We start from the raw sequence: 14,627 nt of genomic DNA on the forward strand, positions 1-14,627 counted from the left end.
AAAAAAAAAAAAAAAAACCCAATACCAACTTTTGTACAGTAGTATATATAGCGGCAAAATATGATGATTGAAAATCCCATATCATTCGACCACTACTCGGAAGCGTCATTGGGACAATATCACAGCAAAGACCTCCAACCGACAATAACACGCAACACAGAGGATGGAGAAGTGAGAACAGGAAAGAAAATGGAAAGAAAGGCAGCAGGAAATAGCAATAATGTTCTCGAGGATGACCTCCACGTTGTGAGAGAATAAAAACCTGACCCTTTTCTTCTGCTGCTTTTCAATCCCCATCAAAGTGTAGCAGGAGGAAAGGAGAATGTTCCCCTACTCACTGCCATTAATCACCACTTTCCCAGGAGCTGAGTGCGTATTCATTTCTGTCATCCCAAACATCAGCAAGTATTGTTATGGTGCTGCTCACTCCTAATTCAAGCAGAACGCACTGGCCAGGTTTCATCAATGAGGAGAGGAGAGGAGAGGAGAGGAGAGGAGAGGAGAGGAGAGGAGAGGAGAGGAGAGGAGAGGAGAGGAGAGGAGAGGAGAGGAGAGGAGAGGATGTAAAGTTGCTTTTCAGAGCACACCGAAAGAAAGGGAAAGAGAGAGGGAGGCAACCAGAGAGAGAAAGAGAGAGACTATCCCAGGGGCTCTGACACCAATTAAGCCATTTCACCATGAGCCCAGAACAGGATCTGCCCCCTCTCACTGAAACATGAGACAGCACCTAGCTCCGGCTGGCCCTGCGCCATCTTTCCATTGCTTCAGCTTACAAAAATGAACTTCAAGGGCTTAGGGTGAAGAGACAAGCTCTGTTCCAAAACCTGCCTCGCTGCCTACTGCCTACACAGGCAGCTGCCTTCTGTCTATCATGGAACATCAGAAGTGACTGATTTGGAACTTTCTAAGTGGTCGACACGTCTGTGTGGAACATAAATAGCGATCGCTCGGCTGGCAATTGATTTCAAGTTTGAAGTTGGCATGTTGCTAAACTAATGGAGCCACTACTCTAAAAACCATTAAATAGCACAGATGAATGTTGCAGGGTAAAATTATTTATTTTTAATCACTGTAAAAAAAAATATTTTCATGACTTATCACATTTTTTCTTTTGTCAAATCAACTTAGATAATTAATGTGGTTCAGATAACATTTTGAGTTTCTGTTGATTAAACCAATCGCATTCATTGTATTAACTCAAATTTTTAATTTCAATGAACTCAAAATTTTAAGGCAACCAGGTAACTTACTGTTTTTTTTTCTTTTAAGTTAAACCAACAATTCGTTTTTACAGTGTGAACTAATTCTATCCATACACCACTGTTAATTAATTCTGAATAAGTTTTTTTTAAATAATTAATACTTTTATTCAGCAAGGACACACTACACTGATTAAAAGAGACAGTAAAGACATTTATAATGTTATAAAAGATTTATATTTTGAAAGAAATGCGGTTCTTTTGAACCTTCTATTCATCAAAGAATTCAGAAAAAAAATTATCACTTTGCTCAAAAAAAAAAAATTAAGCAATTATTAAAACTGTTTTTAACATTGATAATAATAAGAAATGTTTTCTAAGCACCATATTAGAATATTAGAGTTATTTCTGAAGGATCATTCGATTCAGTTGATGAAAATTCAGCTTTGCTATCACAGGAATAAAATATATTTTAAAACATATTAATGCATAAAAAAAGTCATTTTAAAATTAATAATATTTTACTATATTACCGTTTCACTGTATTTTTTTATCAAATCAATGCCGACTTGGTGAGCATAAGAGACTTACTTAAAAAAAAACATTAAAAACATCTTTACCCCAAACTATTCTGCAGAGTTTATATCTTTGAATAATAAAAATGCACAATTCTGTTGGCCACCTTTTGGAACAGTCTTTGCATCAGAATGATGACTTAAAATGCTGCCTATGTAGGCAGCTCACTAGATACTCTTGAGAAAAAGAATGTTACATTTAGTTGAGGCTTTCTGGATTGTTCAACTGATGGGATGTATAAAGATGGAAGAGTTTGACAGAGGAGCATTCCCTCTAGCACCGTTAGCAACACGTAGCGTAAATCTCGTTCAGTCAGGAGTTAAACAGTTTACTCTCTGTGAGATACTTTGTTCTTGTTTCCTCAACCAAGACTGAAAATGTCCCCATGGTTGCAAAACCACAAACATTAGCATTTAACTTTTCGGTTATAATAGCGGGTTGGCTTTAAAACTTCCTGTCAACTGTGTGAGGGTCATTTATTCATGGGAGTGTATGTTTAACTAGGGAAAAAAAGGGACATTAAATGTGAGCATTAACCGAAAACGCCACAGTCAAAGTGAGCAATGGCATTAGGCTGGATTCTTGATGTTAAATAAATAAGTGCAAATCAATCGATATGTAACCCCTCCAGCGATTAAATCCAAGGAATGCCTAGTAGTCGATTTTTAGAAACCACTCCTGAGGACGCTGCCCTGCTAGCTTTCGGACATTTACGTCTGCTTATAGGGTTTTTTTTTTAGCCGCTGCTCCGTGCAGACAAAGCAAGGCTTGTCAAGGCCGCAGCAGAATAACGCCAGCTTTGTTATGAATTAAATATTAGAAATCTTAACACAGCAGCCAATAAGAATTATTTGCCTTGTTAAAGCAGCAGAAGACGATGATTAAAATTTCATTGCGTTGCAGTCTTTTTCCCATTTCTGCTTTCAATATATCATTCTAACGTATGAAATGCTGAAGGAACAATGGCACAGGGACTTCATTTGAGGAATGCAAATAGGAAGAGGGGAGGATAGAGCAGTGCTGTGGGGAGAATAAGACCCTGAAATGCTGCTTTAGGCTAAAAAATAAAAATAAAACAGGCTTAAACTTGGGTTTAATTTGCCATTAAAGGACATGATTGGATTTCTACACACATCAGGCAAACTGATCTGGGCTCTATAAATGCATCGGCCAATATCATGTGCATATTTGCAAGATATTCTGAACACATTCCACATGTAAACTGCTTTTAAAATCTCCAATTTTGCAAAGAGAGAGAGAGAGTAAACTTAGCAAACCAGAATATCCATGCAATTATAACCAAAATTTGAACTTTATGAGATTGAATGAAAATTAAATTACAAATTTAAATAAATATCCAACCAACCGACGCCACTGATTAAACTCAATCATATAATTGCTACAAAAAGATTCCAAATAAACGATACAGAAAAATAGCAGTAGTTCTGCCCATGAAAGGCAAGTGTGCATCGACAAACCCTGCATATTACACATATGAGGACAGTGCATGAGGAAGTATATGGACTTGCATCCTTTGCCCCTTGAGAAAATCTCACCACTGAAACAGAGGAGGCTAATGAAATGGAGATCTATAAATAGCGATGTCATTACAATGAGAGGACCACTCTCCTCCCCTCCCCTCCCACCTGACCCTTTTTGTGCTAATAAGCATTCTGACAGTGATGCAGGTTCTGTTGGATAGCCGTGCAGAGCCGAGGTCCTGCGACCAGAGTGGTATCTGTGACCCAAGAAAACCAAGTACTTGGACATTACCTCGGTGGGTGATTGTAAAGATTCTGAGACAGAATTGAGTAATGCACTGGAATTGTGTAATCACCTGCAAAATTTATAATCACGGCAGGGTTATTTGCAGGTCTTTAAGAGTAGTGGAGGTGGAATGATTGTAAGTACTGCACAATTGTAGTTTGCGGTTCTCCAGGTGGTTCTTGAAACTCCCAATGATTTTACAGTAACATTTTCTTAATTTCAAGGAGTCTCATCCTCGTTTGACCTTTGGTCAGTCCAAGGACGCCAATAATGCTTGAAAAATGCTTATCCTCATCTAGATTTACATCTTTTTCAATATCCTAAATTCACTGTTCCACTGTCTTTCTACCATAAATTAAACACATTCTGAGAAACAAATTGAGATATATGTACAAATGATTATAAAAAAAATTCGATACAAGTCTAAGAACCCCCTACAGTACCTTCATGGGCCTCCATGGAGTTCTTGGTTGAAAACCCTGGCTTTATTTTAGTGCCTTGTTGAACGTAAATCAGAGTAACACAACACTGAGAATAATTCAAGAGAAAAAAGGCTTTATTTCCATTACTGGATGCAGTACCACAGCTTGCAATATCGAAAATATCTATATAAAACTGCACATAACAGCCCATGAACCTAGTGTCAATAACAAATGGGACCCGTGTTAGACAGCGGCGTATGAATTGAGTTACACAAATATCATATCCAGAACGTTTGGCCAACGTTAGCATTGCTCATCGCATCACAGTTTGCTTCGTATGCGACACAAACACTGCTGTGGGTGGATGGGTGTTTCACAGCTTTTACGCCCTGGTGACAAAATTATTGATGACAACGCATCACAAATTGCACTTATTTCATATACAGATGACAGGACGAGGGGGGGGGGGGATGTAAAATATTAAAACAGCAGCGCCGGGTGGGAACATTTACTTTTTTAAATGAAAATTTAATGTTTCAATACAGAGCACAATTTAGTTAAACGGCAAAGGATAGCTGACAATTCAAAGGTGATGTGAGATTCATCAGAGGTTTGCGCCAGCCACCGCATCTGAGGAACGCATGTGTATGTATATAGAAAGCATTTATGTGGCACCGGTTAAGGTGTAGGTCAAGCATCAAGGGGGAAAAAATTAAGAAAAAAAAATCATCATGTAGCATATTGAATTAGTGTAGTTTTTTATGTCAAAATAAAACAATGAGCCAAAAGTGGCTGTGGAAATCCTGCTCTGATTGGCCATGAATTTCAAAAGATCTATATCAACTATTTCACGTCCACTTCCTCAAATACAGGCTACAGGAGCAATCTGAAGTCAGAGATAATTAAATGAAACATGAGCTCATCTTAGATTGGGTAGAACAGGCAGTGTGTGTGAGTGTTGAGGAATCAGGAGGCAATTTATGAATAAGACAAGCAAAATAAAGACAATGTCACTAACAGCCGTACAGATTCTGGGAAAGTAAACATCTCTCTCCTAATGCACAGACCACATACTGAGAAACACTGCAGTGGATTTTTAAAGTCACACTTTCTATCAAGACACAATGGCTTTTATTGAACCCAAAGGAGATTCACAATCTGAAAAAGTCTAAGTGTTATCTATAGCTCTAGACGCACTGAGCCTTGGTGCTCATGTGGGAAAAACGGATTTGAATCTAACCTGCAACATGTCCTGTTTTCAATTCCTTGACGGTGTCTCAAAGAAAAAAAACACAAGCCAGAGCCATTCCAACAGCATTTTCACCAGCTCTGCTATTGCTAAAGGTCTATTTGCATGTACATTCGGGACATTTCCTAATAAACCTGCCAAAATGTTATGCCATAAAAGGCTTATTTGCATAGCTAATGTGCTACACAAAACGTAAACAAAAAAATGTACAAAAAACCAACAACTATGGATCTGTTTTTCACAAAACCTCAGACAAAGACTATGGCAGATAAGTACAGTGAGAAATCATACTGATGTACATAGAAGCATTATTTGTTCAGCAAAGCCTTTGCCATATGCAACAAGAAGTAGATTAGCCTCATATATGTAAAAAAATGTCTGAAAAGATAGAGTGGGAACATTTGTTCGAAAAAAAGACAAATGCTCAAAGCGTGTGCAACCTTGTGATTACAGATTTTCTCCTCTTTTTTTTTTTTTTTTTGCATTCTTTTTACCTTTCACCAGCCTGACATCCATCCGTACCCTCTCTCTTTCTTTTGTTAATTCCTTCATCTGCTTTTTCTTTTCCATACCCACCTTCTACCGGAAAAAAAGCAAAGGGTTTTACGGCACTGTAAGGAAGATAGCAGTCACTCTTCCTCGATTTCAAACATAAAGTCTAGTAATGGAAAGAAACAGAGAAAGAGAGAGAAGGACAGAGAGATAAAGAGAGAGAGAGAGAGAGGCCACAGCATTCAGGAGTCCAGGCGCCCCGCTGAGCAGAAGCCATTCTGCCTTACACTATCTTGTCACTGCAGACGCATCGCTGGGGCAGACGGGAACAAAAAGCAGCCCAAAGTCAATTGTCTCCACTGCTGAATGGCTTTCTATTGCAGGCTGCATACATTTACTCAGGCATTCGTAGAAAAAAAATAAAAAATAAGCTTTTGCTATTGTAACTAAAGGCAAGAGAGGAGGGCGACACTCACTAATATTTACTTTGGATCGTAATGACCGGGCTCATGATGATGTCATAAAGAGACTGAGACGCACGGCTTTCCACCTACACAAATATGGATCACAAGCCAGAGTCAATTTTTCATAGTTTCATGGTTAAGTGCTCCTTTGTTATTTCGTAATTAGCAAACAATTAATGAGTATGTTCTCTCATTAATTAATTATCTGTAATTACAGAGTATTAAAATAAGCCGTCACATTCATAATAATCCAATCGATTGATATTGAAAATATCACTTTCATATTATTTTACCTGCTATTATTTAAAAATAGAAATGTATATAACAATAACAATTCAAGTAATAACAACAATAACCAAGCAGATGTCAAATTAACTTCAGGCTAGATTTAGTTGGCTCATTACCGCTTTGTCGGGGCGCCTCAAAATGAATGGTCCCCGAGGGTTTAAGAAACGCTTACTCTAGAAATCCTTGCATTCCATTTTTTCAAGGTAATGCTTTTAGCCGGCCTCGCATGTGGTTAATTACGATGGTGCCTACAAATTAATTCAACCGGTTCAGAGTGCACAAAGAAGGGTCTCGCCGCGGATGCACAAATAACAACACACGGTTCTGAAAAATAGCGTACGTGTGCATGTGTGTGTGCGTGTGAGGGGAACAGCGCAGCGGGGGCCACACTGCCGGCTTCCTGCGGTCTCTCCTCCAGACCTCCCGTTTCTGAACTTGATGAGTCAAAGGTCAGAAAAACAACAAGTCAATAGGCAGGCAGCCGCCGCCGAGGCAGCAAACAAGAGAAGAGGAGAGAAACCGAGAGAGAAAGAGGAGCCTATGATTTTGGCCCTGTAATAGTTTTCTGTAATCTCTCTGTATTGATTAAACCTCACTTCAGAAAGGAGTGTTGCTTCGGAGCACACCTAACCCCCCCCTTCTTTCTTTCTCTCTTTCCTGGTCAGAAATGCCATATGGAGGTAATCTTTCACCTTTGTTATTCCTCGCTGCTCCCGCTGCATCTGCCACTGCTGCCGCCAGCCCTGCTCTCTACCGGCGGAGAGAAAGCAAACAACCCAAACACACACACACACACACACACACACACACACACACTCTGTCTGATTAGCACACAGTCAACCCAGCAGAGGTCTTCCTCAATTCACTGCTCCACTTCTGTATTCCCTCTCGAAACAAACTAGACAAGTTTATTCTCCACACGTTAAGGCTTCTTTCACCCTTTGTGCTGGGATTTCTCCATCCCTGTAGCCCAGACGCATTATAAGTTAATGCCACCATAGAAATTAAACTAAAATCATCTGATTTGTTAATTATGCTACCCAATAAACTGACCCTGAAAAAATAGCAGTGAACGCCACACACTTAAGAGACTTCGGAAAATCAGATACCTAAAAAATGAAAAGGGAAAGAGGGATAGACTGAGAAAGAAAGAAAAAAACAGCATCTGCTAACAAAAAAATGATTTTCAAGCATTCTGCCACATTCCCTTCATTTGATTCATTTAAATGCAAAAGCGAGAGAAAGTGGAAGGGAAGAAAAAAAAACAAACCCCTCCTGCTAAAAACACTCAATTTACTGACAGGCAAATGACTTCACGCTGCCACTTAATCTCATTTCTTGCATAATGCCCTCTAATTAGCATATCAAAGTGAATTAATACTTCTAGGGCATTAGCAATGGGGAAATCTACTCAGGGCCTCCAGTAGCAGTTAGTGGAGTGCCAAGAAAGCTCCCCAACACTACAGACAGCTTTGCATTGCAAAACGCTTCTATCCATTTATCCGCCATGTATGTATCTCTCTCCTCCTCCTCCACCCACCCTCTATCTCTCTCTCTCACATCATCTTGCCCAGCCACTCTTTGAAAAAGGGAAAGAAAGATTTTTTTTTTCATGCCGATTCTCCGCAGTGCCCCGGGGATCCCAAAAACAACTCAAACCTATCAGCCCGACATGACTTTGAATTTGCAGTAATCTGTGCTTAATCTGACAATTAACTCGGCACGTTTTTGTACTCGTCAACATGGCGGTTGTCATTCGCAACCTTCGAAGTTAGCGATAAGAGAGATCTAGAGGCTCTCCACACATCTACATATCACCGTTTCAGGGCGCATATGTGTACATCCCTGACATTCTCATAGTCAAGGCAAAGGTACACACTCATGCATCCCGAAGTCACACACATCATCTCTGTTCGCTCGCTCTACAAACAGATGTACATACACAGCTTTTCCTTCTCACTGTTTACATAGTTACAGTACAAACACTTCAGGTTTGATTTACCCCTTTTCGCCTTTAAGCCCCCTTTGCATCAGATCCAAAAGCAACAATGAATGTTTCATCTTTTCAAAGCTCTGTTCTCTGCTGCGATTCATAAATACAAGGCCAAGAAATCTCTCCGATTGGAACTTATTCATACATCAGCACTGGCAGTTGTTAGCATTTTCTCTTACTGTATAAAGAGAGATACATTTAGCAGTGACTGCATGATATAAACTGTACAATATCAATATCACACACACACACACACACACACACACACTAAGTTCAACGATGAAACCTACTATTTAGAAAAAAAAACGATTAAATGAGTTGTGACGCAAAGTTTTGTTATTTTCTTTAGTGTGTAATAAAAAAGATCTACACAAATTAAATCTCTATGGCAGTCGTATACTGACAGAACATGTCCGACATGTACAACAAGTTGCAGAAATTGCATGCACTAATTGTGCACAAATAACCCAATAACTTTCAGGAACTTAATCACGTCGCAGATTTCCTCTCACTGCAACGGCATCAAACCCTGACAACAACCTCCCAACACCTCATTTCTTTTACGCATCTGTTGAGTACGATAAGCAAAATACATACTGCTCTGATACAAGGTGTTCACTAAGTATGTGTGTGGTGCGTTAAAGGGAAAAAAAGCCTCACAGAAGATGTGTTGGGCTGAAAAAACAACAACAAGGAGTAGCATGCTTATCAGAGAAAGTCTCTCTTATCACTCTGATGAGACAATGTCCTTCAACGGGCTTGTGGAGAGAGAGAGAGAGAGAGAGAGAGAGAGAGAGAGAGAGAGAGAGAGAGAGAGAGGGAAAAAAAAACCCAAAGTCTCGCACCGAGGGAAAAACACAGCTTTCCTACGTACACACTATAGCAGGAAAATTTAAGTATCGGTTGTTTCACATTATCTATTTTTAAATAACAATTTTAACAATTCGTTCCTGTGATATTATAAAACAGAGCCGGAAGCAATGAAAAGTAAACATACATGTACAGAGTAAGAAAATATCATACTTGTGTTCACTTGTGAGTTAATAAACAAATTAGCAGAGTGAAGCTTGTTAGGAAATTAGTCCGGATGCGTTAAGAAGGCGGAAAAAAAAAGAAACCATTCAAACAGGCAGCGTCAAAGGGATTAACCGAGATTACAGCAACTGAGCTAGTAAACAAGCTCATTTAAATAATTAGCATACTTAGGGACTCTACTCTTTATGCATATTTAATTAGAGCTATAATGTAATAAGGGACATAGCTGTATTAAATGTAACATGATAGGTGCACATGGAAGCACACTCAACAGCTGGAAGTGCATTTATAATAATGAAAATACATGTACAATGTAAAATTAAATGCAAAAAAGTTTTTATATAAAATGCTATAAATGTGCTTACATTTAAATGTATTTGTAAGCAATAATGGATTTTTTATAGACAACAATTAAATTTTAAAGAAAAGTATTGCATATGTCCACCTATATACACAATCCACTATAAGCAAAAGTTTTGAGATATTATAAACACACACATATTATATATATATTTTACAATATTTAAAATCACCTCATAGCAAATCACAATGTAAAATTCCTCTCTCTCCTTGCAACTATCCATCTTTCCTTGAGACACAACAGCATACCCACATTAGCTTACATTAATAGTTACATTAAGACACAGCTTCAGAATTCAGTAATCAATTTCTTTATTTCTTGCTCCTCATTCTATCTTTTTCTGGACAGGCATAAAGAACATCTCAAGCAGACCGGGCAGTGGAGCAGGGCCTTGCCCTCCCGCAGTTGAGACCTCCAACAGCCGAGAAGTTCATTAAGTTTTATGATCTTCCTACAGTCACTTCTGCTTATAAGCCACACAAAGGCCACAAATCTGGCAAAGCACTAGTCTGCCTATACAACCACACAGAGACCAGATAAACACATGAATTGATATTCAAATGTTATTACATTGCTGTATTTATCATAGTTCAAAAACTTTATTATTTAGGCTCTAGCATGTGAAATGACTATCTCTTTCTTTTTCAAAAATTAAATGAATTGTTTGTGAACCCATATATAAAGTTCATACATATAAATATAATAAATTTGTTTGAAAAAAAAGCACCAAAATAATATTTTGACATTATTATTTCAACATGGTATTAAAAAAATCTAAACATTAAAAGTAAAGGCAAAAGTTCTTAGTCTAATTCAGTGTGTTTGCCATTGTGTTTTGGGCTCACCTTACGGATTTCGCTCTGCTATTCTCCTTCCGCATTATCCAGAAATACATACTGCACATTCCTGGTAAAAATCCCCTTATCTAAGGGTCTCTCTGGATTCTGCATATCTGGTTATGTGGTCATTCTCTCTTTATACCTGCGCCCTGCATGATTGCAGAACGCGCGCGCCTTTGCGCACATCACGCGCGTGTGTTAACCGTCGCAGCATAAAGGAAAACTGCACATTAAATTACATCTCCTAAGCTACTGGACGTACTGAACCGATTCTGCTTCAAAGGGTTCTGATTTCTCCCTCAAAGAAAAAAAAAACTATCTTTTGTGAGACAGTGACATATGCTAATGTTCCGTGTCATTGGGGCAGGCGGTATAGCCTTGGTAACGCACGTGCTGAATTGATGTTGTATCTGTCATTGGACTTCATTTACAGTGCGCGCGCGACAGACTGTTTCAAAGGTGCTTGAGTGTCAGAAAAAGTGAGGACAGAATATGTCTGTTTAATACAGACATGCATATACACTCAAATATGTTTCTCAATTTCTCTAATTTCAACAAAGATATGTGTCCATTTTAAAATAACGTGCGTTTGTAGATCTGCCGCAAAAATTATTTTATTAAAAGGTCCCTAAATGGTGTTTGTAGTCAATAAAAGTAAGCTTGCCACTCAGGGTCAACGTTTTGTTTTAGTCAAAAAAACAGAAATTTACAACATTTAGGCTACAAGATCCAATCAATAGTCAAGTCATACACTGTAACTAATAATAATAATAAATGATTAAATCAAATTTAATTGTACTTTTAAAATTTTAAAGTGGTGCAAAGTGACAACCTGCAGTTCATTAGACTTTTTCAACCACGTTTCATTAAATTACTGATAAAGAAAATCAAGATGAAACTCTAAACAAGCATAAAATAGAGCATAAATTGCATAAATTATCATGACAAGATAAAACAAAATTGCTGTATAACAATGAAAGCATTTTCCAACGTAAACTATGTCATCTAAATATTTTTTACAAGTTAGTCTTCACAACAAACTAATAATAACTGACATATCGATCACTCCTTGCCATAAGTCGGTTTTAACACAACAATAACGCACCATAACGCCAAGCGTCTGCACGTGTCGGTGAACGATGTATAACCTTCACAGCGCTGGCGTCTTTCATAATAAAACGGGGGCAATAATTAACTGCAGGACCGCCGATACTGCCAATAATTATCCAGTAAATTGGTCGCATAATTAGGCAGAGGAGCGCAGGAATTGGACCGCTCTCCGAACCACGAACACGCGTACACGCTCACTGGACTTCCAGTGGTACAATTAAGCAAAACAAGCTTGATATACAACACCAACACTGCACAAAACATATCCTCAATGACAAACCCTGAGTATCCCGAAGATGTATAATTGTCTAGCAATTCACCAACTGTGGGTCTTGAAAGATTACATGGACGGTGGGAGACTAGCGCGTTGTAAACAAGGGAACTGCCGAGGTGCCTCTCTCACACATGCCCCCAAAAGAAGGCACTCAGTTCAGCCTCACGATGCAACACAGAGGGGGGGAAAGCTCATCATCGTATATTTCGTACTCGTATGCTGATACATCCAATTATGACTATTCATTTTCAGAAGTGGGATGCAGAGAAATGTGGATGCTGGCTTGGTACAACTGGACTTCGCTGACGAGCAAATAAAAAAACACCAGTAAAGATGGCGGTGTCTGAAGGATTAGTGGCATTGTACTGTTGCTTTTTTTTCTTCTTGAGATGTCTGTGCGTAATTTAGCTTTTTTTTTTGTTTTTTTTTTGTTAGGGTATGCATTATCTTACCTGTTTTCTCTTTGATCTCGCAGAGCACACTGAAGAGGGCTGGCTTCATTCTGTGACAGTTGAGCCCATGTTTCCTGTGCCATTTGGGAGCAAGAGACGAGATTGATATATAGTCACTTAAAACTCATAATTCCGTCGCATTAAAACTTTATAAGACATCAAGGCTTGAGTTTAAATTTGCCCTCAAACTGCATTAGTTTTGATAGTGAGGCAAATATGGCTTTACTCATCACAAAAGTTCAAAACAAGGCTACGTAAAATTACTAATATTTCTCATAATTCTCAACAAAGTTTTTTGCAGTTGCTATAAGGGCTGTGGAAGTGTCAAGGCCTTCTCAGTTCAGAAAGTGTGATGTAGAAACTTTTAATGAGATGCCCACATGTGTTGAGTACTTTACTGTGTATGTGAAATACAGAGAGGCTATTTTTAATATTTCAATACACAAGTTTAGTGAACACTAACTGATATTATAAACTTTTACTTGAGAAATAATAATAAAAAAAAAAAGTAGTGATTTCAACCTCAGATGTGGCCACCTGGATTTTTAGATGCAAACGTTACTCTCAATGTTTTACTTTGGTAACATTTGGTGAAAATTACTGTTTGGACACGAGTGGACAATGATGTAAGATAAAAGTTAGCTATTGTGATGTGTAAATGTAAGCACTAAAGCCATCGTATAGATATAAAAAATAAAATGAGAGAACATGAATTTCTAAAGAAAACAATGAAAACGTGTATATCAACAAAATGCACCAACTTTGCTTGCGCCTCGTCCAGGCTTTGGTCGGTGATGGTCATGATCTGATGCAGAATGTCACCGATGTCTTGTTTTCTTCCATCCCCATCGGTTCCGTCGTGTCCATGAGGAGGCGGCAGAGCCATGCCTCCCTGTACCGAGTGACCAGCCAGGCTGACACCGCCGAGAGCCTGCATGATCCGGGCTTGCTCGTCCATAGTCCGCCGCAACACAATCGATGCGCTCGTGCTCAGTCACTGAGATGGGTGAAATAAAGTCGGAGAATGCACATGCAAAAACAACTTGATTATTTCATGTGCGGCGTTTAACGGGTCGCTATCGTGCACAAAATATTGACCGTGAAGCAACGCGGCAAATACAATAAATCGCTGGATGAAATATAGTGGAATTGATGTCCCAGGAATCACTTTATGGAAAAGATTTAAATCGTCTTTGATCCTCCTGTATGAATGTCCATTGGAGAAAAATTAGCGATGATATTTCTTGTCTATTATTTAAGTAAACTTCAGCATTCAGGTGACAGTGGTTTCCCGTTCAATCCTGTCCGAATCTTCATGCCAATTTGTCTTTTTCTTTGAAGAGCTGGGGTCCTTTGCAGATGTCTGGAATTCTTCTTAGGATAATTTCGCCTTGTGCACTTCTTGAAAACTTGGACAAATCCGTAGTATTACAAAGAGTTGCAAACAAAACATCCCATGCCTCTGATGGAAAGTAATAATTAATGAAAATTAATGATTTTGTAATTAAAAAGAAGCACGCTGAGTGTGAACAACGGGCAAAATATTGCCTTTTAAAATATATTTTTTTCTCTCTCTCTCTGTCCAAAAAATAAAATATAAGAAAATAAAAGAAGCCGAGTGAAATAAATTAAACCATCAGCACCGGCGACCAGAGCTATAAAGATTGTAGGAAAAAAATATAAAAATGTATAAAAAAGTTTTCTCACTTTCAGTAGGGAAAATAGAAAAACTGGCGAAAAAAATTAATCACGCGCCATAAAGCGATGCGCAAAAATATCTGCTGGCGGAAATTTATGAGTCGAGCGCGCGGGCTGTGTGTGCTTTATGTTGTTTGATGGCAGCGGTAGTGAGCGATTGACAATGTGCCAATGCCATTCACTCAGTGCGGACGTGTCAGAGAAGAAAAAAAGATACAAAATCGACATCAAAATGCACGCTCCGCCCTGCAGAGGAGGGGTCTTAGATTCTTGTCACTTCTCGCCGAAGCCCCCGAAAACAAAATGCCAGTTAGCTACTAATGATACTGCTGGTGATGATAATGATGAGACCAGAACATCAAATCAACAGCGTTTAAGTCTCCACTTTACGCGTGCCTCATTTAAAAG

At 38.7% G+C, this 14,627-nt stretch overlaps 1 protein-coding gene across 7 annotated transcripts in view; it reads right to left on the reverse strand.

Annotated features, from left to right (window-relative positions):
• The window catches only part of pbx3b (pre-B-cell leukemia homeobox 3b), a 93,841-nt gene extending 79,875 nt beyond the window's left edge, over positions 1–13,966 (reverse strand). For 6 of the 7 annotated variants that reach the window (XM_067393917.1, XM_067393911.1, XM_067393913.1 and 3 more), the window contains exons 1-2: positions 13,283–13,966; positions 12,522–12,595 (exon numbers count right to left, since the gene is read on the reverse strand). In XM_067393917.1, coding sequence (XP_067250018.1) covers positions 12,522–12,595; positions 13,283–13,479 — 271 coding nt within the window. In that variant the 5' untranslated portion in view covers positions 13,480–13,966. Of the gene's footprint in view, positions 1–12,521; positions 12,596–13,278 lie in introns of all 7 variants that reach the window. The other variant, XM_067393914.1, reaches the window with a different exon arrangement.
• Between the last annotated feature and the right edge of the window lie 661 nt (positions 13,967–14,627).

This window comes from Chanodichthys erythropterus, chromosome 9 (assembly GCF_024489055.1).
Source record: "Chanodichthys erythropterus isolate Z2021 chromosome 9, ASM2448905v1, whole genome shotgun sequence".
In the NCBI taxonomy this organism is placed as follows: domain Eukaryota; kingdom Metazoa; phylum Chordata; class Actinopteri; order Cypriniformes; family Xenocyprididae; genus Chanodichthys; species Chanodichthys erythropterus.